The sequence below is a fragment of the Chiloscyllium plagiosum genome, unplaced genomic scaffold (assembly GCF_037043375.1).
Source record: "Chiloscyllium plagiosum isolate Xiang-an unplaced genomic scaffold, Cpla_swu_hap1 HiC_scaffold_8, whole genome shotgun sequence".
NCBI lineage: Eukaryota > Metazoa > Chordata > Chondrichthyes > Orectolobiformes > Hemiscylliidae > Chiloscyllium > Chiloscyllium plagiosum.
This window is the reverse complement of record NW_028270146.1, coordinates 88,364,508-88,389,733: the sequence shown is the minus strand read 5'-3', so window position 1 is coordinate 88,389,733 and position 25,226 is coordinate 88,364,508. Positions and strand designations below refer to the sequence as shown.

General features: G+C 37.8%; 1 protein-coding gene across 4 annotated transcripts in view; it reads right to left on the bottom strand.

Annotated features, from left to right (window-relative positions):
• pcnx1 (pecanex 1) overlaps nt 1-25,226 on the bottom strand; it is a 281,427-nt gene that overhangs the window by 97,016 nt on the left and 159,185 nt on the right. For 3 of the 4 annotated variants that reach the window (XM_043698139.2, XM_043698143.2, XM_087990083.1), the window contains 8 exons: nt 23,169-23,250; nt 16,647-16,704; nt 15,289-15,503; nt 11,007-11,160; nt 10,878-10,910; nt 8,902-9,073; nt 5,281-5,391; nt 2,861-2,952 (listed from right to left, as the gene is read on the bottom strand). In XM_043698139.2, coding sequence (XP_043554074.2) covers nt 2,861-2,952; nt 5,281-5,391; nt 8,902-9,073; nt 10,878-10,910; nt 11,007-11,160; nt 15,289-15,503; nt 16,647-16,704; nt 23,169-23,250 — 917 coding nt within the window. The remainder of the gene's footprint in view (nt 1-2,860; nt 2,953-5,280; nt 5,392-8,901; nt 9,074-10,877; nt 10,911-11,006; nt 11,161-15,288; nt 15,504-16,646; nt 16,705-23,168; nt 23,251-25,226) is intronic. The other variant, XM_043698140.2, reaches the window with a different exon arrangement.

Here is a 25,226-nt window from a genome sequence, read left to right as displayed (position 1 = left end):
TATCCAATTTTGCAGATGATATTAACCTGTGAAAATGATAGCAAAAGTTGCTCATGGTTATTAAAAGATTAAGCCAGTACATATTATGATTATCAATTCAGTTTAACATAACAAGCATGAAATAGTGCACTTTGGTCATAAAATAACAGCATGGCAATATGCTTGTTGTGGAAATACTGGAAATAGATTAAAAAGGAATTTAAAGGTTCTGATTAAATAATCTATTAAAAACTGGCATGCTGGTGCAAAGACTAATTAAAAGGACTAACTGCACAACAGGTTTCATCACAACAGGAATAGAACAACAAAAAATATTACTGCAAATTACTTATCACTCAGACCTTACTCATGGCACTGTGCTCAGTTGTTTTTGCATTGCACCTCAGGAAGGATATAGTGGCCTTTGAAAAGGCAGTAAACCAGCAATAATTCACCACATTGACATTAGGGATGAAGGAATTTAGCTATAATTAATGACTTTGGTGGTGTTCCCTTCAGGTGGAACAACTGAATGATTCAAGCCTTTTAAATAACAAATGGTTTGTAACAGAGTAGAACAGTAATGACAAATGACAATAATTGGGAAATTCAGGAACAAGGGAATGTAATCTTAGAAACTACATGAAAAATACAGAAAAGCTATTTGACCCATGTGAACAAATGCGTCCAAAGCCACAAGCATTGAAGTGATTCTGAGTTTTCATCTTCACTACTCCTTTTGGAAGCTTATCTATCTTCTCGAAAGGCAGCAATTGTATTTTCATTATGAATTTGGTGGTCATCAAGGTGAAGAACTTTAACACTAGAGAAGAAAATATTTTCAATTTTGGGAAATCAGTGTTAACGAATTAGGTTTAGCAGCCAGAAAATGTTTCCTCTATCTACTATGAAATAAATGCAAAGATGAGGATGTTTCATTCCATCCAACTGATCCTTCAGTTTAAAAAAAAAAATCAAATTTCTCCCTGCTCCTGCCTGTCAGTCAAGCCTCGATCCATGCCAGTACTTTGCCTCTAACACCGTGGGCTCTCAGCTTATTTCGCAACCCTCTGCTGCACTTGTCAAAGGCCATCTGGATTTCCAAATAGATCATGTTCAATGGCTCTCTTCCTTCTCAGTTGCTCAATAGCTCCTAAGAATTTGAATAGATTTGTCAAGTACGACCATTCTTTCACGAAGTTGTGCTGTCTCTGTCTTATTTTACCATACACTTCCAAGTGCTCTGCAATCTCATCCTTCACAATGGACTCTAAAATCTTACCAATGACCATGATCAGACTAACCAGTCTATAGTTTCCTGTCTTCTGCCTCCTTCCCTTCTTAAACAGGGTGTTACATTAGCCATTTTCCAGTTCTCTAGGACCCTCCTTGACGCCAGTGATTTCTGAAAGATCACCACCAGTGCCTCCATAACCTGTTCAGCTATTTCTTTCAGAACTCTGGAGTGTAGTCCATCAGGTCTGGGTGATTTATCCACTGTCAGACCTTTCAGCTTCCCCGGCACCTGCTCCTATCAGATCTTCAACTAGTCGGCAAGGTCACATTGCATGCATTAAATAGCTCCCTATATATCAGGAAAAGATTGACAGACTGACTATGTTCTCTCTTGAAAAATGAAGACTAAGGGACAAGCTAACAAATCAAATTATGAAAGGTTTTGATAGAATGACTATGGAAGGAATGTTTCCTCTTGTGGGGAAGAGCAGAACTAGAGGCCATCCATATAGGAAATTCGACAGAAACTCCTTCATCAAAAGATAGGTTACAATGTGGAACATGCTCCCTCAATGTGTGTTTGGAGCAAATATAAAAGGAAAATTTTTAAAATGATGAAGGAAGAAATTAATGGTTACGAGATAACAGTCTCCCGAGTGAGCGCATTAATAGCAAACGCAGTCATTCAAGAATATTTTAAAGTTGTCTTCCCTATTGCACACTATCAGTAAAAGCTCCACATTTACTATGCCAGTCCTGCATCTGTTCTGGTTTTATTTCGGTTCATTTTGAAAGTCTCTCACCGACAGGAGAAAGCTTCATTTACAGCTTTCTGCATCCACTGCAGAATGGACAATACCCATGAAAAGATTTAGAAATGAAAAAAAAAGTTAAATGCCACTCAGAAGGAAACTGCTTCTTTGCTTGCCAGCGGGTGCTGGGGCACTTTTATTTGGCATGGGCAAAACTCAGGGTTTATACCCCAGCGAGACTTGTAGCTCCTGAACTGATCGAGTAACAGAGTAACATGGACACATACAAACAGCTGAAAAATGACTCCATGGCATTTAACATTATCTCCCATATGTCTTTTTCAATCCAATAAATGAGTTTAAACAATTTCAACCAATCAATTAGATAAGTTCATAGTACAAAAGTGCTCTTTATTTGACAATGATTGAGAATTTCACTTAAAAAGAACAAGGAATAGCTAGTTTAAGAAAGTTTCATAGGGCTGCTCCTGGAGATAATATTTAACTTGAAGTCATTGAAACCGTACAAAAAAAGATAATAAGTCTATTTCACAGTGTTAGAAAACGGAGTGAGACGGAATAGTCTTTCGGATACTTTAGAGAAGCCAAATGGATTGTGGAGTCATTGAGCAGGAGCAAGGAGACATTTGAAGTTTTTACTGAAGGATTAGTTGGATAGATTGAAACACATTCATCATCTGTACTTATTTTATGGTTGAGGAAACATTGCTAGCTAATTTGTTAACATTGATTTTCCAAAATAGAACATGTTCCCTCCTCCAGTTTTAAAATTCATCACCTTTACGACCACAAAATTCAAACAGAATACAATTGCTGCTGTTAAAGATTACCTTTGTGATACAAAGAGATTGATATTAAATAGAAGGACTTACCCTCAGGGCACCATAGCACAGCCCGTATAACAAAGCTACCGCCAAGATACTACGAATGAAACTGTAAAGTGCTGCAAGGAGGTTTGTGGTAGCTGGAAAATACAAAATTTAAGAGATGGCCAGATAATTTTCTGAAATCAAATATTTCATTAGAAAATTAAGTTACATATTGTGTTTAAAATTCACATACTTTTGGTTACACATGAGTCAATGAAGACATTAAAAAAAACACTACATTCAAAGTTCTGCTTGAGTATTTAGTTTTCATATTTCTCATTGGCAAGAAAGTTATACTTAAGAATTTTTAATATATCCAAATGTTTTCCAATATTTATCCAAAATTTTTACCATTTCATAAAACAAATGCTTTCATCCTCCTCATTGCAATGAAGTACAAATTTGGTAATATTCTTGCATTGAAGTTAAAATATTATGGGTTTAAGTACCACCAGATTTTAGCACAAATCTACTCTGGCACTTAATTACACCGGTGCAGGAGAGATCAGTGATGTTATCCTTCAGACTTGCAGTTAAACTAAGTCAATCTCTGTCAATTCATAGAATCACGACAGTGTGGAAGCAGGCCATCTGACCCATCAAGCCCACACTGACCTTCCAAAGAGTATCCCACCCACACTCACATCCCCTACCTTATCAGTTGATTATCTACCTTATTACTCACGGTCAAAGTGAATATCTTGACCAGATTCTGTTAGAATTTGAAGATTAAGTTTGCAAGGGATGAGATCAAATTTCCATCGGCATCATGATCGCACAGAGCAACCTGAAAATGCCCATGCAGACTTTGTTCAAGTCATTCCCATTAAATCTAGCAGATGTCCGTGTCCATGCAAAAGATGTAAATAGTTTGAAAACTTAAATAAGTCATCTGTATATTCCAAAAAAATGAGAGAGTATATTGGATGTGACACAGAAGATACTCTCTGAAAGCAATCACATTCTGAGCAGAATAAAGGTACACAGGAAATATGTTAAAGAAATATAGGATAGGGAAGGCTGAAAAGGTTTGTGGACCACCCTACCAGAACTGCTGGCTGAAGTAGAGACAATTGCAATATTTAAGAATAAGTCGTTGAACAAGGAGATATAGAAAAGCGGAAATAAGATTGTGTGTAAACGATAGACATCAACCTTGAACTGCCCGTTTCTGTTATACTTTAGACTCGAATCTATGTGAGAATTTGTGGGCAATGTGGACTTTTCTGAATTAATTTGTTGGTTGTGAATTGTTTTTCAAAGACCTGGAGGATTAAAAAGTTGAGGCATAAATGTAAATAGATTTTTTTGTTCATATGAAGTGAATACATTTTAAAGCATGCTCTGGATTGTTGCGTGCGTGGTGGCACAATATTAAACTAAGTTGCCATTTGTGAGGGGCATGAAATTGTCACTCTCCGTGAGTTATGTTGAGATATTAACCTTAGGAGGAGATGCAGGCAACAGGTGGAGGCAACAGTAATCCACAACATTGGTACAACTCTTCCAGTCACTGTAACCTTGGAGATAGGATATATTATCTAAAATGCATCAAGGCATCTTGCTGATCTCTGTGGGAATTGCCCAGGGAGTTTGAACTTGCAACAGGAAAGTTCCCTTGCTTCCCAGGACTCCTAACAGTTCTGACATTCACACTTCAACAGTTGCCCAGGAAATGTTAGACATAAAAATCCTAGTCTAACTTCTTAGTAACTACACAACTGACCCCCAAGTCACTTACAATGCCTACCACCCCTCAACTCTGCCACTACACCCCAAACTGAAATAACTGCACCCCCAAATCACTTTACCCACTCTAACCGCTTACTTCATCCATTATTGCCCATTCACTCATTCAACCAAATTTATCCTTTCACCCACTAAAGATCACACTGGACATTCAGTTAAGAACTGCAGCCAGTGCCTCAAAAACGGGATTTCCTTCCTCTTCCCTCAAACTTTTGTACTTTTCTAAAGAAGCAAAAATATGGAAACGGTCAGGAGCATACAAAAGTGGGGACACAGCAGCAATCTACTGGTGACTGTAGCTTCATGGAAGAGCTCAGTGAACATGCAAGAGGATTTGAACTCTCCCTACTCAAATCAAAAAGCAAGTTCATCGAGGACATCACTGCAGTGAACTACAGAACATACTGGCACTTGCACGTGGGTAATGTTTAATGGGTCTTTGAGCATACTGCAGATGAAAACTGAACAGGCAGGAAGGCCTGATAATGCAAAAGATTTTGATATGAACGTAAGGCCATTTGTCAATGTGAGTAGAATTTACGCAATGACAAGGAAAATTAAAACAATATATGGTAATTACACAGTAGCTTATTTTAAAGACACTGAAGCATGGCGATATCAGCATGAGACACATCTGGAGTATTAAAAAGTCCTGCAAACATCAGAATACTCACCATTTCCACCAAATACGTGGATATCAAATTGCTCACAAAGGTACATCACAAATGTATTTACTTGTGGAAGCAATCCAATGAAGAATATGATTGGGAAACACAATGTAAATGCTGTAAAATAAAAAGAAAAAGCAATAAGAGTTGCGGGCATGATTAAAATTAAACTGAAATTAGACAATAAGTTTGAGCCTAATACGTATTCCGTATACCAGTAATGAAGTCAAAAAGCAAAGAGGATTACAATAGTTCTTATACTAGAAGTTAACCAAAATGACCAAACTTTATATGGATCAGTTAGAGGTGCCCAGACATTGTTACCTTTAAATGCTGTTCCAAAGGTTATCAGTGCTGATCCACCAAACACTACACAAATTAAGCTATACAGTTAACGAAAGTACCCTAAACACTTTACTAGTATCATGACTGGCACTGAATATTTTATAAAAATATCATCAAAACAGTAGAATTATTGAAACATATTAGTATGACATAAAATAGTCTGTTCTAACTTCTCAAGTTTTATCATGGCATTTGTTTCTCCACATGTGCCACCTAAACTCATTCGCGCTTTTGTTTCTCTGTTGCCTTCAATATTCTTTTTAAACAGCCACCATTCCCTTATTAAAACTAAATTAGATAAAGATTCAGTAAGTGCTTGTGAGCAAGATCCTTCATTCTAATTAGATACTATGCAAAGATATGTTTTCTAATTTTCACTTGCTTCCCTTTGCCATCTTATATTTGCAGCCTCTTCTTGTCTTCTCATTTAAGTTCAACCCAACTGCTACAGCACACATTATCTCGACCCTACATAATCTTGAAGATGTCCATCAAGTCACCTTTGACGTTCTCAGCAACAATTTAAAACAAAGGCTACAACTTTCAAGACTCTCCTTATCATAGTAATTCCTCAGCCCAGGAATCATCCAATGGATTTAATTCTACAAATCTTTCACCATCACTATCTTTCCTATATTGCAGTGCCCAAAATAATGCATCGACTTCGACTATACTTTAACATCTCAAATTAGTCTGATATCATCCTTTTGATTTTGATATACAAAACAAAGGATTGATCAAGGTCTGCGTAAAGATTTGTAGCATGGATGCTGGTTGCCATAGTTGTGGGTACGTTCACTTAGCCGGGATGTTGATTAGCAGAGATTTTGTCCCCTTTCTAACTGACATCCTCAGTGCTTTGGAGCATCCTGTGAAGCGCTGCTGTACTGTCTCTTTTGGAATTTAATTGGTTTCGTTTTGGTTACAAAATCAATTAAGTTAAATAAGACACAGTATAGCAGCGCTTCACAGGAGGCTCCAAAGACAGAGGATGTCAGTTAGAAAGGGGACGAAATGTCTACAAATCAACTTCCCAGCTCGGCAAACACGCTCACAACTACAGCATATTTGCTTCATGTTATTTTCTATTTTTGCCTCTTAAAAATTCACGCACCTGCACAAGATTCCTCTGTTTCTTTATTCCAGTTAAAAGCTGTTCCTTCAAATTGGATTTCCACTTTATTTCACATCTTTAAACGTTGAATTGCATCTGCTACCTATATTCCCACCCTGACAGTATATGTCCCCTTGAAGTAATGACCACCTTTGAAGGTAATTCATCATACTAAACCTTTCCTACGCTCTTCTCCCTCCATCAAATGGGCTTCACGAGCAAATTTCAATTGAATTCCTCAAATTCCAAAAACTTTTTTTTTTGTCAAGAAGAATATGGCAGAGGAAACAGAATGAACATGGATGAAGGAAGGAACTATTATAATAAGTCAGGTGCTTCTTACTGATAATAATCATTACAACCAAAACATTCACATGATCTTAGTGACTGAAAGCAGAGCCTACTAAATAGCTGTGTGTTGTTCCGTCTCTCAACATGTCTTAGGAGAAAGCAAATAATTATCTCAACTCTAAAACCTGGCTCAGACAGATGAAATGATGGTGCAAGGTCAGCATGTTGGAGTGTTTTTTTAATCCAGGCTTCTTTCAACTGGAATTTACAGAGAATATATTTAGCAAGTTAAATTTCCTAGGTTTATACACATACGTAAATCCTGAACAATCTCCATCAAAAAAATGTTATAACACCGGATTTACTCACTACTGCTTTTGTTTAAAGTACTTACATCTGCTATTCTTGCAATGGTGCCTAAGAATCGCAGCTACAAAGCAGCAACCTCAGTCTACATTGTTCCTGTAAACCAGCAGTTTTCTCATTAGAATATACGGGGAATTAATCTGTATCTGAGTAAATGATCCTTTTCAAGAATAACATCTAGTAACTGATGAGTTCTATACTGGTAGAAAAGTCAAAGAAATTAATATAACCAGGTTGGTAATTCAGATCAGTTTCTACAATTACAGAGAAAGTCTGGAACTAATCCATTACATTGCTATAGATCTGCCTACCTAATTAATAAATGCTTAGTTTGCACTTAAACAATACTACAAACTTTACTTGCTTAACTATATATGCTATCATTCTGCCAATATCACACTGCTTTGAACACTTGGTGTGGGGGCAGTGTACTTGTTAAGAGAAAGCAAACAGAATACGGGCTACATTTGGGTGTAAATGTGAGAATTAATGTCTATATTTACTTTACTGAAATCAGCAACCTTTACCTGACAACACAACAATGGCACCATTTTAATGAGATAATGATTGTGGCCGTTTTGAACATGCTTATTTAATAGTGTCCAATTGTAGCTGGCAGAGAGGAACTTAATTTTTCGAATTATCTTCCCTTCGCTAATACATACACACCTGGCAAATCAAGTGATGACAAAGAGGCTTATTTGGGCTTGGTGTCACTCATTTGAGTTTGTTTAGTGAGCAGAATGAAAAAAAAGCAAAGATTAATTCATCAAATGAAAATGATTTTGTCCAAGGTTTCCCATAAGGTTGTCACATATTGTCTAATACAATGCACTGTGTAAATAAAAACTCTAAAATAAACAAAACCGTTCCACTTTTACATTTGAACAAAAGCTGTCCTTCAAAGTCAGGGCTATGGTAATTAAAAATGCAACTTTTACTGTCCAGCTAGCAATGACGTAACTTATTGTACACCCATCGCAAAACAACAGTCGGTTCAAAATTTGCCATACAGCCAGAATGTTGCACACTAAACATTATTATATTCTTTTCCAGCAAAAAGTAATAAAGGCCTACATAGTCATGTGAAGTACTCAAAACACACCAATTAAGAGAGCAAACATATTACCTTAATATTCCAAGTTAACTATTTCTGCTTAAAATGGTCTCTTTGGTTTTAACGTTGAAAGCTCTTCACGTGAATTTCCTCATCGCAAGAAGGCGATAGAACATGTATTACGTGTCAGAGAGGAAATTTTGTAAAAGAGGTGTGCTTATACTAAATCACCATATTGAAGGCTGGTGAGCAACATGGCAATCAGACTACTTTGAAAAGTATTAGCAAACTCCACCTCAATGTTTCCCCAGTTGGAAAGCACATTCAGGTGACCCTTTAACTGAGTCTTAGCTGGTTTGCCTTGATTTTATAAACCTTTTAAAATACCTCTGAAGAATGGTTCAGTTATTTTTAATTTTCAATTCAAATAATCTTTTGATCCAATGTTCCTTACCCATGACAAGATCTCTGGCAGAAGTCAAAAGTGAAGGGCTAGTAAAAGCCACTCCGTACATCTTAAATCTTGCTGTTGATGTATGTTTACTCCCGTAATTCAACAGCCAGATCAGGCTACAGCACACGCAGAAATAGACCGGCCTACTGTAGGCTATAATGCGATTATGCCCCTAGGGAAAATAAAAATTCAAAATATAATTTCACTTCATGCACACACAAAACCACAATACAGATTGGAGACTGATCTCCAGCTGCAAAAATCAAAATCAATAAGGTCCTTGCATTAGTACCTAGCTGAATTATATTGTCAAACTCTAGATTGCTTGAATGTTTACACTGTACAAGTAGAAGCCCAACTCCAGCCACAAAGTATTTAATCTTACGAATGTATGGGTCACCCAAGTATGAAGCAATGCAATTACTAAGGCATAGCTCTATACAGTGCCAAACTAAACAATATGAGAATGGTTTCTGAATGCCACTTTTCAAGGTCAGATTGGGAGCTGACTTCTGAGCTAAATTGCAACTTTTATGTTCATATGCAGCAAGAAATGTGACACCTTGACATCAAAGTGACAACATGACTTCATCCTAAGACTGTCTGAAACTGTAGTTAACCCAAACATAAACCTCCAACAATTATGAGAAATTCTGCATTTTGGTGAGAGGAACATAAAGTATTTGAGGAAGCAGACAGAGAGTTAATTAAATGACATTGGCACGTCAGAGACCTGGGTTCAATTCCCACCTCAGGTGACTGACTGTGTGGAGTTTGCACATTCTCCCAGTGTCTGCGTGGGTTTCCTCCGGGTGCTCCGGTTTCCTCCCATAGTACAAAAATGTGCAGATTAGGTGAATTGGCCGTGCTAAATTGCCCGTAGTGTTAGGCGAAGGGGTAAACGTAGGGGAATGGGTCTGGGTGGGTTGCGCTTCGGCAGGTCGGTGTGGACTTGTTGGGCCGAAGGGCCTGTTCCCACACTAAGTAATCTAATCTAATCTAAACTGATCTCAGTGCACAAAAATAATCTCATGGAAATTAAATTACATGACCAAGCAAATGTTACTACGTTACTAAAGGGACTGGCAAATAGGATGTCACATGCCTTATTCTGGGTTCATAAATTTAAAACAAGCTTGAAATTTAACTATATCAATAAGCTAAGTGTTATTATAAGCTATCAATTGCCATTTAATGAACATCGTTGTTGCGTGGATACCCCCTTTCCGAGCGAGAGTATGAACACTGCACCAAATTAAGAGGATCTCCAAGCATATAATGACCTTGATGTCATACAGGATAAGCATCCAATCACGTATTTTTACATACAGCAATCCAGACAGTTAAATACACCTGTTTTAATGAACATTTTGGAGGGACAAAACAAATGGTTGGGAAATATACATGAGATTGGGGTAGAAACTAAAGTATTTCAAACCATTTCTCCCAACATTTATATATAAATGTGACTTCATCCTGATGGAGAAATTTCGCACACCATGATTTAAAATGAGATTCTTCAGCAGTAATTATGAAACTAGTATATTGTTAAAAACCCAATTAATTCAACAAGGTGCAATATTAACAAGAACTTTGCATTGGAACGAACAGTATAAAAGGGGCATGTTTGTTAGGGTACTGATTTCAACTTGACTGTGTTCCGAGTGGACTTCACCTGTACGTCTTGTAAGGTATGACAATAATAACTGTCAGCAGCTTCTGGTTCCATGTTTAATTGCAGATTGTAGGCTTCAAAAGCTGAATCATGCTGTCAGTTCAGGGAAGTAATGGCAGCAAACACTGAATGTTTCGCCATTGCTATGACCGCAAAAATCCAGGTCAATATATTACAAAGATACCTATCATGACACTTTCCCACTAAACGATGGTTAGTGAAATGAAAAGCTTTTTTCTTGCTAATTGTTTAAGTGCAATAAAATATATGGTTTTTCAAACAAAAAATAGTTGGAACTTACGTGTCTTGGAGAGGAGGAATCAGGCTGCACACTCTATTAAAATAAGATGTAGCAATTGTAATTCATTCATTAATTGATTAATATTTTGTCATATAATGTGTAATAATATTGACAACAAAAAGCCCATACCTTCAGAAGAGAATACTGGCAGCTGGCAATAACAAGACAAAACTGAAAGACCCAAATGTCTTTAAAGAACCCATCTATCAACAAAACAGATCCAAGGAAGGCAACAAGAATTGCCAAAACAATGGCCAAAACATTCTCCATAATTTCTCGATTCCTAGGAGTAAATCAAAAATACAATATAGTTCCAGTATAAGAGAATAGGCAATTCAAAATTAGGCACACAAAATATAATGAATTCACTTAATTTCTCAATTTTGCACAAACCTGTTTGTAACTTTAGCAGAAAGGGACAATACTCAACCAAGTGCCATTTCACCTTAAGATTTATTTTTGTTCTCCTGGTTTACAGGCATTTGAATTTGCTAAGTACAATCTTCATTCTGCCATTTTTACCTTTGGATCAGGACCTGCTCCAGATTTCAAACCAATTCCAAGCATAAGTTTGCAATGAGTATTATGAACCTTATTGCCATATTAAAAAGATGATCTCAGGTGTAAATGTTTATTGATCCTGCTGTTTTGATGCAAAATCTGAGCAAAATTCACTGAACTCAATGTGTAGCCAGGTACAACTGTTTTGACACAGTGACAGGTTTCAATAACATGTGAATGTGATTTATATAAAATATTCTGGAATATTAATGATAGCTATCCAATATCATCTTTCTAAATGTGCGTTTGGAGGAAAGCAAGTATTTTCCCCTCAAGTAACATTGTCAAAACCTCTGAAGAATAGACCAGCTCATACTTGCAGCTGAGACACAACTGGGCATCTCTAAGAGGAGTGACACAAACAGTTTCAAACTGAACAAGAGGAATTCACTTAAAAAAAATTACTTTGCTATCTCTTTGGTGGCATCAACTCATGGAATGTGAATCTCAGTCAATAGTACACAGTATTAATTGTCTAATCGAAACCATTTCAATATCACATTTTAAAAAAAAAGTCTATCTGGATCGGTTTTTGGAACCACTCCTCTGCAGAATCAATTCACCTGGAAGACACAGGTGTTAGAGGTCAAGTCTGACATTAGGGATGTAGCAGGTCAAGAGCAAAGCAGACATTTTTTTCCACCCTCATCAGCAGCAAAAACTTTGGAGGTCATATAACATGGAAACAAACCCTTCAGCCCAACAGTCCACACCAACCATGTTCTCAAACTAAACTAGCCCCACTTACCTGCACTTGGCCCATATCCCTCCAAACCTTTCCAATTCATGTATTTATCCAAATGTCTTATAAACATAACTGCACCTGCATCCACCACTGAAAAGGGGCCCCTCACATCCTTTTTAAATATTTCCACTCTCACCTTAAAAATATACCCTCTAGTTTTAAACTCACCCAACCTAGGGAAAGACCCCTGTCATTCACCTTATTTATGCCCTTCATGATTTTACAAACCTCAGTAAGGTCACCCCTCAACCTCCTATGCTCTAGTGAAAAAGTCCTAGCCTTTCTTGTCTGTTTTTAGATCTCAAAACTTCCATTCCCATAAAATCCTGGTAAACCTTTGCTGAAGCCTCTCCAGTTTAATAATATCCTTCCCATAACAGGGCAACCAGAACTGCACACAGTACTCCAGAAGAGGCCTCACCAATGTCCTACACAATATCAATGTGACATCCCAACTCCTATATTCAAAGTTCAGAGCAATGAAGGCAAGCGTGCTAAACACCTTTTTAACCACCCTGTCAACCTTTGATGCAAATTTCAAAAAGTTCTGTACCTGAACCCCTAAATGTCTCTATTCCACAACACTAATCGGGGCCCTACCGTTAGGTGTTGCCTTGTTTGTATTATCAAAATGCAATTCTTCATATTTATCCAATTTAAACTCCATCTGCCACATCTCAGACCATTAACCCAATTGATCAAAATCTCTTTGCAATCTTAGATTATCTTCTTCACTATCCATTATACCACTAATTTTGGTGGCATCTGCAAACATACTGACCATGCCTCCTATATTCTTATCCAATCATTTATATAAAATGACCAACAAAAGTGGATCCAGTAACGATGTCTGCGGACACTGCTAGCTACTGGCCTCCACTTAAAAAACAACCATCCACCACCACCCTCTGTCTCCTAACATAAAGCCAATTGGCAAACTCACACTGAATCCCATATGATCTAACTTTTCTAATTAATCTACCATGCAAAACCTTGTCAAAGGCTCTACTAAACTCCAAGTAAACAACATCTACCAGTCTGCACTCAAATGTTTTCATTACTTCATTTAAAAACTCAATCAAGTTCATGAGACATCAATTCAATTCCTTCACACAAAACCATGCTGACTAATCCTTCACCAATACTTGCCTTTCCAAATCGAACTGTGTTTCACATTTGTGAATAGAAACATAGAAAACAAGAGCATAAGCAGGCCATTTGGCCCTTTGAGCCTGCTCTGCCATTCATGACCATGACTGACATCTTCATCAAATTCCATAAGAACGTCACTTTATATCCATTCCATCATAAAATGCTCAAGAACTAAAGAATTACTTTAAAAACGGCTCTATGACAACTTACTTTATAATTCAGATTTCAGTTCAAGCTTTACAAATATATTGCAAAATACATTCCACTAAGTGCACAAACTATGCATGTATTAAGTATAAAATGTACAAAATTATTTAGCTCAATTTACATAAAATGTAATTATAATGACAGTGATAAATCATTGCATATTTTTATCACAGCAATATTAGCCAAAGGGATTATTTTCTACATTTCCTTGAGGCTTTGCCCAACATATAGAAAGCCTAAATGTCAAGCATGAAACAGTTCCAGTTTGTGATGCAATAAACTACCTTACATTATTCATACAATTTTGCAGATTCAATCATTCTGACTGTTTGCACAACAAATTCTGCTGTTCGATTAAAGCATGTTAAAAAAAAACAAAATCATGATTATCAGAATCAACTAATTAATGGACAGATACTAATCCTTGCCATTGCAAACAGTGAGCATACTGTCTCATCAAACGTTATGCATTAATCATCAAGGCTACAACCAGCAGTTCAAATAGTGTATGGCAGTGTGCCCTTTAAAATGGGTCCAGTTTTATGATGTTGCCTTTATACAGTAAACAGATATTGCAAAGAGAAACAAAGTTTTAACTCACATCAGAACATGAGGCTCAAAGCAGTTTGAGTTTAATTCCATTCCATCACAAACCTGACATTTTATAGCAATAATGTTTAATTTATTAGTTTGAAATTCCTCCATCTACCACATATTTTAAGTAGGATTAAGGCCAAATCTTTTGAGACCAACAGTCTACCATGAGAAAATTTATGAACATAACAACCAGATTTCACTGAATATGCATTTTCCATAATGTCCTGGCGTCTTTGGTTCTCTCATTTTAGAATTCATGAGGGCTCAACAAAATCTTGGTTTGAACCTACAGATTGCATTTTGGAATAGGAGATGAAGTAATTAGGTGCTATGCACACCAGACAGTTCTACCACTTTTTGAAGTGTTTGCTAATATGAGGTGGAATGCACAATTTTTTAAAAAATTCATTCACACGATTGCTGGCGAGATGTGCATTTATTTGTCCATCCCAGAGGGGAGTGAAGTGTCAACGACAGCGTTGCGAGTCTGCAGTCACATATAGGCCAGACCACGTAAGGATTACACTTTCCTTTCCTAAAGGACATTTAGTGGAGCAGATGGGTTTTTCCTTACAGTTGACAATGGATTCATGGTCATCATTAGACTCTTAATTCCAGATTTCTATTGAATTCAAATTCTACCAACTGCAATGGCAGAATTTGAACCCAGGTTTCCAGAACATTACCTGATCTCTGGATTAGCAGTCTAGCAATGATACCACTAGGCCATCACCTCCCTTTGATCTTAATGATGCTGGTCTCAGGACACTAAAAAATTATTGAGAGCCCCCATTCTTCATCACTCCGTAATCGCACATGATAAAAACCACGCACCCATATGTGCAGATACAGGATGAGAACAATATTTGAGAATTATGATGCTTTCCATGATTGAATAAATGAATTAATGCTGTCATCCTAAGTTTGCAAATAAAGAATAGTCAATTGAGACACTGGCAACTAGAGGTTTGCTGCAACCACAGAACTGAACACCAAGGAAGAGAACGTAAATTCAGAAAAGTGGAACAGAGAGAATAAAAGAGTCAAGACTTTACTTCAAATCAAAATTTTTTAAACTTAGCTACCATAATACGTGAAGCACCATGTGAATCCATGTCTCAGTCAGCTCAAACAGTTCTCAGCTCTTACCTATCAAACAATGCTAATAGCGTTAGGCGGTCAAAGTTCACTCCAATCCATATTTTGGGAAGGATCCAGAACCTGTAGTAATGTTTGATTTTCTGGGCCTCCTCTTGTGTCTGGATGTGATCTTGTAGATCTGGGCTGAGATCAGTGTCCTGTTGTTCCAGGAGATCAGGATCAATTGTCAACAACCTGTTCAGTCGAATCTGTGGAAGAGACAACTGTAACTGGGTTAGGTCAAAGCTGCGCTTAAAATGTGTGCACACAAAATTGCATTAGGTCCTGGTTTTGAACAAAATCTATGGACTGATTTAATTGTTAGCATTATTCTTTTGAGTCAAACAAGTTGGCACAATCCAGCATGTAAATTTATAAGTTTAAAACAAATGAGCATCTTTCCAAAACAAACTGGGTGCCCATCAGCAGGAAGATTTAAAAGAACAGAATTTAATTGAAAACTGAAATTTGAATATTTTCCAACATTATTCTTTGCATTTTTATTTCCTTGAAAATAGGAGGAGTTTCTTTGTCTTAAAAGAAATGAAAGAACTGTCGATGCTGTAAATCAGAAACAAAAACAGAAATTACTGGAAAAACTCAGCAGGCCTACCAGCATCTGTGGAGAGAAATCAGTGTGAACGTTTGAATCCAGTGACCCTTCCTTAGAAAACTCTGAGGAAGGTTCACTGGACCCAAAACGTTAACTCTAATTTCTCTCCACAGATGCTGCCAGACCTGCTGAGCTTTTCCAGTAATTTCTGTTTTTCTTCAGTGTTTTTTTGCCTATTAGCCTACAGTATGCGGTTTTTCAGCTGTCCTGTAAGACTATTTAGTAACATAATGTAAAATTATATTAGTTCCAGTGAGTGGAATAACGTAACTAGGATGCATTAGTTGTTTGTCTACAATAGTCAGAGACTTTAATTAGGCCCAGAGCAAAAGACATTTGCTTTAACAGTTTTATGTTCCAGAGGCATTTATTATCTCCCTATAATTTCTATGCCATTATAGCAGATGATAATAGAGAATCAGAATGCAATATAGATTTGAGATCTCTTAGACAAGCCTTTGTTATTTCACTGATAAAATCCTACCTGGATGATCAAAGATTACTCAGTATCATAAAATACTCTCATCCTGCAATTCAGTTAAAAATGCATCTCTTGATTAGTTAATTAGAAAAGCCACAAAATCTAAAACTATACTTTAAAACTAAAAACCTTTAGAATGTATTCCCACCCACACACTGAATAGATCAAAACATTTCCTGCTCTTGTAGTAAATCTCTAATGACACATTTCCATGACTGTTGAAAATTGCCAAGTATTCTTTACAGCAGAAATAGCATTATACCAAATACTTACTAGATCATGTGGATAAAATCTAACTGAGGTAGAACTTGAAAGATGGGAATCTGTGTCCCTGTAAAGAAAAGTAGTAAAACTGCAATCATTTTTAAGAAGGATAAATCTTATTTGTTTTGCAAATGCATGAAGCTGTATCATAAGTCAGCAATCTAGTTGATTTTCAATTTTTACTTTGTTTTAATCTTAGGTAATACAATAGATAGCTTAAATGTCTCAAGAGAGTATAAGAGAAAGATTTTAATCTTCATAAAATGTTGACATTTTACAGTTGAAATGCTAAATAGCCTGCAAGATGCAAATAGTAGGCTAACCTTGAGCTGAGGGACTATTAAAAACATTGCTAGTGCTCTGTCCTATATTCTCTTTCTGACAAATATGGTCAGTCATGATTTTTATCTATATTCTATGTGGGTTGAAAAATACAACCAAATGCAAGTGAGGAAGTGGTTTAGAATTGCTTCCCATCTCAACTGTGGTTGGCCATGCAGATAACTCTTCAATTGTGACAACCTGATGTGATGATGACTGCCATCTTTCTGTTAGATCTCACCTTAAAGGAAACATTAGCAATCTCTCTGTTCTGCTGACTAGCTTATTTTCCCAAGTATACCAATACTGCAAACATCACCTCTAAATTAGGAGTAAATTATCAAAACAGTATCAAATGATTTAAAAACGATGGGAAAATTTCCAAATTCTGTGCTGAGCTAGTGTTCTTAACCAGCATGCACTACAATGCCTTGAATCTTCCTGGAACAGGGAGCGAAAAGAAACTGACTGGAGTTTCCGGTCTTGAACAGTATCTAATTAGTCTTTTCCAAACACATAAGTGATGTTGGATAAAGGGAAGTACTGAACTTAAAAGCTGTGATTCCATGCATTGCATACAAATGAAAAACCTGCAATTGCTTACTCCCTCTCTTTTGAAGAAAGGCCGCCTGTGCAATGTAGTAAGCATGACACACAGACAAGCACGAACTGTATTCGCAAGCAAAATAGACTATACTAACAAGAGAATAAATTACAAAAATATTAAATGGGAAGAAGGAGCATAAAAAGAACTCAGAGGTACAGATCAGTCACAAATGAAATCAAATGAGATCAAGCTTGAGGGCCTTATTGGTCAATTGGTTTCTCTATGACTAAAATTTTCAAGACTGAGACTGATGGACTTTTGAGTTGAAAAGGGTGTCACTGGAAAAGTACAGCAGGTCAGGCAGCATCCGAGAACAGGAGAGTCGATGTTTTAGGCATAAGCCCTTCATCAGGCATAAATGAAGAGCTTACGCCCGAAACATTGTCTCTCTTGCTCCTCGGATGCTGCCTGACATGTTGTGCTTTTCCAATGCCACGCTTTTCAACTCTGACTTCTCCAGCATCTACAGGCCTCACTTTCTCCTAACTGATGAATTTTTGTTTGCTAAGATGTAATAACGGGATATCCAAAAAGGCAGGATCATACAGTTAAGTCACAAATCAGCCATAATTTAATACAACGATTGAAGACGTCAATGGTTTACTGTCACTAAACGTCTATGCACAGATTTTGAAACTAAGTTGTTATACATATTGTGGCTATGTCAGCCATAAAAAAAGTGTTATCTAGCTTAATCCCATTTTTTAACTCTTAGTTTGCAGTACTGTAAACTATAGGACTGCAAATGCATATCCAAATGTTTAAATATATAACAGGTTTCTGCTTTTACAACTCTTGTACATTCTAAAACCCTGGAGTATAAAGAAAACATTACTGCTAGAAGGCTCAGGAGAATTTAAGTCTAGATTTCCTGGTAATAGAATTCTCTCAGGGAAATACTTCTAACCTTTTCATAACTTTATACCAATTATATCCAATTAAATTTTCCATCAACTTACTCTGTTTCATAGAAAACAAAGCCAATCTATCTTATCTGACTTTATAGTTAAAATTTTCCAAAACTACAATGTTGTCAAAAACTCCTCTGCTGTCTCTCTCGCGCCACCACATTTTTCATGTTATGGTGACAAGAACTGTACGCAGTACTTCAGCTGAAGCCTGACTAATGTTTGATACAGTTCTAACATAATAACTTTATTCTTATACTCATTGGGCAGAATTTTCAAGTGGGAAATTGCAAGTCATTTGGGAAAAGATGGCAAGATCATAAAAATAAGATTCATGGCACTAACATCTGCAACCACATTTTGAACAGAGAAGAAAACCTTGCTAGCAAGCAGCAAAACACTTCTTTGCATCTCATTAGTATCTAATTTGGAACAGGGTGGTGGTTAAACTTAGTTGACTAGATGGCTAATTTGCAACACATTGAGATGCCAACAACATCGGTTCAATCTCTGCACTGGCTTAGGTTACTTTGAAGGACTTTCCTTCTCAACCTCTCTCCTTGCCCGAAGCGAAGTGGCCCTGAGGATAAAACACACCAGTCATCTCTCTCTAATGAGAGACCATCTTGATGATCTGATAAGACTATGACAACTTTATGTTTAGTATCTAATCTACCATTTCATTACTACGATAGTTTCCTTTCTCCCATGCACCTCAGAGTCAGATGTACAGCATGGAAACAGACCCTTTGATCCAACCCGTCCATGCCGACCAGATATCCCAACCTAATCTAGTCCCACCTGCCAGCACCCGGGCCCATATCCCTCCAAATCCTTCCTATCCAAATGCCTCTTAAATGTTGCAATTGTACCAGCCTCCACCACTTCCTCTAGCAGCTCATTCCATACACGCACCACCCTCTGCATAAAAACATTGCCCCTTAGGTCTCTTTTATATCTTTCCCCTCTCACCCTAAAACTATGCCCTCTAGTTCTGGACTCCCCAACCCCAGGGAAAAGACTTTTCCTCTTTACCCTATCCATGCCCCTCATAATTTTGTAAACCTCTATAAGGTCACCCCTCCGCCTCAGCCTGTTCAGCCTCTCCCTATTGCTCAAATCCTCCAATCCTCGCAACATCCTTGTAAATCTTTTCTGAACCCTTTCAAGTTTCACAACATCTTTCCAATAGGAAGGAGACCAGAATTGCACGCAATATTCCAACAGTGGCCTAACCAATGTCCTATACAACATGACCTCCCAACTCCTGTACTCAACACTCTGACCAATAAAGGAAAGCATACCAAACTGCCTTCTTCACTATCCTATCTACCTGCGACTCCACTTTCAAGGAGCTATGAACCCGCACTCCAAGGTCTCTTTGTTCAGCTACACTCCCAACGACCTTACCATTAAGTGTATAAGTCCTGTTAAGATTTGCTTTCCCAAAATGCAGCACTTCGCATTTATCTGAATTAAACGCCATGTGCCACTTCTCAGCCCATTGGCCCATCTGGTCAGCATCCTGTTGTAACCCGAGATAACCCTCTTCGCTATCCACTACACCTTCAATTTTGGTGTCATCTGCAAACTTACTAACTGTACCTCTTATGCTCGCATCCAAATCATTTATGTAAATGACAAAAAGTAGAGGACCCAGCACCGATCCTTATGGCACTCTACTGGTCACAGGCCTCCAGTCTGAAAAACCTATTAGAAACTGATGATAATTCTCTATATGAGAGTCAGAGTAGGTACCTGGTTATGCCAGCTCACATCTTGCTCCTCCATACCTGTACCTTGGACAGCAGTCCCCAACATCTCAGTTTACGCTCCATGAACAGCAACCACATGTGCTAAACCCTCATGGAACATCTCTGACCCAGCCAGAATACAACTTGCCACTTCTGTGCTGCACTTGGAAACACATTGTTGCCTTTCACGTAACGTTGCGGCCAAAAGAGTTTGCACACAGCAACAAGCACTCACCTCAATGAGTGCATCAGGGTACATCTCAGGCCTCCTTGCTTGCTCTCTTAACTCAGTTTGCACCTACTTGAATGTTTACAGCATCTCTTCCCTTGTCCTTTTTTTTACACATTGTCACCTCATTCAGAACTTAAAGGCTCACAGTACATCTATTTTGTTTTGTTGTTTAGCGTAGACATAAGCCAGGCAACTTTTTGTGGCTGTCAGCAGTGATCAGACAAGGGGGTGAATATGTCGCAGTATGGCACTGTACTACATCAGGTCATACCTCCAACAGCTCATGAGTAAACACATTGCATGATATTCAGCCGAATGGCCATTTCTCAAATTTTGAAGGGAGTAGTCCTCAACCAAGTCAGGGGAGACAGCCTTCAGTCAAAGGCAGTGCCCAATCTTAGTCCACACACTTGGATACGGTATGTCAACCATTTGGGGAGGCCAGGGTTGGGGGTTGGGTATCACTGCAAGCTGGAGAATGGCCATGGTCAGTCCTGCAGGTCTAGTGCAACCAGTTTTGAGATTCACAGTCAATCATTCAGGGAACTTCAGAGATCAGTGAGGATCTGATCACTCTTCACTTGAGGCTGACTGTCCAAGTCAGTAATGGATGGACCAGGGTCAGTCCTGGGGAGAGCTCAATCAAATTCAAGAGGAGTTATCATTATTCACTGCTGTGGTGGAAAAGCTGGACAAGCCCATTCTGGGGATTGGCAGCACGTTGGGTTGCTGAGGGGTCAATAATTGACAAGTTGGCAATTTAATATATAGGGCTGGGAGACAACAGTATGTCCAGGGGTGTGAACATATGGAAGTTCAGTACTGATGAACTCAACAGGGAGTGCAGGGAAGTACAGAACATAGAGATTGGGTGGGGAGGAGAAACTCCTCGATCATCACTGAGAACATGACTGAGTCTGCCAAGCGCAACTTGAAATATCTTCCTTACTCATGGGAATCATAAGTACATACTGACAATGGAAAATGGCTACGACAAAGGAAACACTAAACCCTGTCCAATTCTCTTTGGTAGAACAGAACTGAACAAGAGACCTGTGTACAGTCAAGCAATGTCACAAACTAGCTTCCCAAAGTAGATTAAGTGCTAAGCCACTGCTTAAAGCAGCACTGGGCATGCTTTATTTTGTTGGGTCAGGCAGAGAATCGAATTTGACCAAAAATCTCTAAGTATCAATTTCAGGGAGTTTCACAGAGGTTTCTCTGTGAGTTATCTCATGCAACTCTCTGCAGTTCACCTCATTTCATATGTACGACCATTTATTTTTAAAGCATCATTTTGTACTTGTTATAACAAACTTAAAATTTTCAAAACTTGTGAAAATATGTTTACACTTGGAATGAGTCTTGAAACTAATCAGGATTAGTAAACATGGAGTTTGAAAGATCCGATCTACTCATTGTAGTTGATGAAGATGTTTCACTGATTTAAATGAATGCCAAAATCATACAGTAAACAAATTACAAGCATGTAAACGTGCTAAGTATCATTGATTTCTTGCAATTCGCTGACTGGGTCTCCTCGACCCACACATCTTCCGGCTCGCACACTTTGTAAGGGGTGGCACGGTGACTCGGTGGTTAGCACCACTGCCTCACAGTGCCAGGAACCCAGGTTTGATTCCACCCTCAGGCGACTGCCTGTGTGGAGTTTGCACATTCTCCCAGTGTCTACGTGGGTTTCCTTCCATGATCCAAAGATGCGGGATTAGGTGGACTGGCCCTGTTAGATTGCCCATAGTGTCCAGGGATGTGCAGGCTAGGTACGTTAGCCAATGGAAGATATAGGGTTTCAGAAATAGGGCAGTGAGGTGGGTCTGGGTGGGATGCTCTTAGAAGAGCCAGTGTAGACTTGATGGGCCAAATGGCCTGCTTCCACACTGTAGGAATTCTATACCATATTTAAGAGTTATATACTCTCGATCAGAAGAAGTTTTGATACCAAGAACCTAGCCAAAATCACAAAGCATTAATTTAGTTAAGGGGTATAGATAACAATCAATGAGAGAGCTAACAATAGAAACAGATCAGCTTGAAAATGACTGCAGTTTAAGAAGAATGTAAACCTGATAAAAGATAAAGCAATAATACAGCAATTTCACAAAATAACCAAGGCCAAGTTTCAAATCTCGTGATGGAATACAATCCAGATAATCTCACTGCACAAATAAATACAAACCTAATATCAGTAACTTGTTTTGTAGTTGAAAGTGAGGACTGCAGATGCTGGAGATCAGAGTTGAGAGAGTGTGGTGCTAGAAAAGCACAGCTGGTCAGGGCATGATGAAGGGCTTATGACTGAAACATCGATTCTCCTGCTCCTCGGATGCTGCCTGACTGGCTGTGCTTTTCCAGCACTACACTCTCGACTTGCTTTATAGTTGCCTACCTCTTGTCAGCAATTCTGTCAAATCAGAAAGCAATGATTTCCACGACAAAATTACAATGCTTACCAAGCAATGATGTGCATAAAACAGAATACCACAACATGCATATGTTATATGGAATTAACTTAATTGAGAGATTCACAGGATAGAAAGCATCAAAGTGAACCTCCACAGATGTTACCAAGGGTTTCTCAGACCTCCTATCTGAAGTAGGCAACAACGATGCTTTTTTTTGATAATTTGAAACATCACAGTGGTTTTCCAATTAGGATAATTACTTCTCTTTCTCAGCCTAGTTACTTACCAAATATTGTTTGATGTCCTTCTTGCAGCAGTTTCAAAGTTCACAAGTGACATGTCACAGCCCCCTGTTTCATATAATTTGCCTGAAATAAAAAGACATGATGAAAACAAAACATATCTGGAGATAAAATCTTTTAAAATATTTCTTTAAAAATGTCATTTGAATACTTGTGATGAGCACAGATTGGTTCACAAATGAAGAGCAGAAAAATAAACTACTTCAAAACATTCCAGATCCAACCTCCAATCTGTGATATAGTTACGACCTGCATGGATAATATAACCCACAAAACAACCACCTACTCCACGAGGCAACATTCACAGGAGCAACTTAAGCAGCAGCCCACAAAGCTAAACAGTAACAAACTGACCACCATCATTTATAAATAGATTGTTCCATCTTTTTCATAGAAAGATAATGTTTCAAGTTCTTGAATCAGGTGTGAGCTTTTGTCAAAAAGAAGTCAGATCACTTTTAAAATAAAAAGCAACTCTGGCCAAACCAGCCCATTCATTCCACAGAAGTTTATAACCAATCTAAATTCCTAAGCAAAGTTTCACATTAATTCTACCCACTCCCAACAATTCCCTTCCCTTCCCTCCTCACCATCCCTGTTCCCAAAAAGACCATCCAACTGCAATGGACACCAGCAGGTTGCGTTTATAATACATTTGCATACTTCCTTTGTGAAAAGTAGCTATTAGTTGGTTGACTCTCCACAATAAATTACTGTTCAATTTAAATATTTCCAAAATACATATACTACTCCCTGGAAAACTAGGAATTAATGCTCTTATCCTTAGTTGCATTAAACTGAAGTAATTGGGATGGCACGGTGGCTCAGTGGTTAGCACTGGTGCCTCTCAGCACCAGGGACCTGGTTTCAATTCTCAGGTCTGGGTGGGATGCTCTTTGGAGGGTCGGGGTGGACTGGATGGGGCGAATGGCTTGCTTCTACACCATAGGGATTCTATGATTCTGTGTACACAGTGAGACTTACTAAAATTAACAGCATATTTAGTTGATAAAGGGAGACACTTTGCAAAATCATTGTACAGTAATTAGATGGTTCAGTGTTTCCAAAATCAATATTTTTCCTTCTTTGTGACTTTTATGCAGGCAGAGACTGTCAACTACAAATTCTAATCCCTTAGCATGATGCAAGATATTCCAACTATTATTTTGTACAAAAACACTGCTTTGAGGTTAGGTTAAAAAGAAACGAGGAATACAAACATGTATAATATATTTAGTCAGTCTTGCTTATTGAATCCCACCTCATCTTTCTTTTAGTAGAAACAGTCCATTCCTATTTCCCTTGGCCACTATTTTCCTATGTGGTAATGAATTACTGTTCTTTTCCTTTCAAGCTTGAAAAAGGACAAGCTGAGTAAGAAAGTAAGGATTTAATCAGAAAATCCAAGTTGCAATTTGTTGGAGGTTCCCAAATCCAGAACCAAACCAGCTACAACTTACTTTATTACTCAATTATATGTTAGTAACATGGTCAATTCTTCAATTATTTGCCTCACACATATCTATGATAGTCAAGAATTGTTTGGAAAAAAGAAATGTTATCAAAGATTTTCATCTTAGATTCATCAGGTAAATTTGCAGGAATACCAACGTCAATCAAAATTATATCAATACTTTTGAGAGAACAGTGTTGAGTGGTCGGCAAGCAGACTCCAATGGGTAGAGGCATATGCAGCATTTAATGACGATTGCCAGTTAACTGCCATGTTTTGGTTAAATTTTAAGCCAAGCAGGTTAACTCTGTTTCATCATTAGTCAAATGAAAAGCTTTAATAAAGCTTTTGCTTTTCAGCAACTCTCAAGTTCTACACCAACAAATAATTATTTATCAGTGAAATATTGCTCTTTAATACTTTTGTCAACTACATGCCACTTTTGGATTGTTCCAAAACTTCTGTGCACATCTGAACAAGTTACCCTCTCACAATCCATCACCAAAGTGATGTCCAAGGATATCTGCTTCCCTCTCAGATTATTTTGAGTTGCTTTGGGATATGTTATGTTAAGTATACAAGAAGTTAT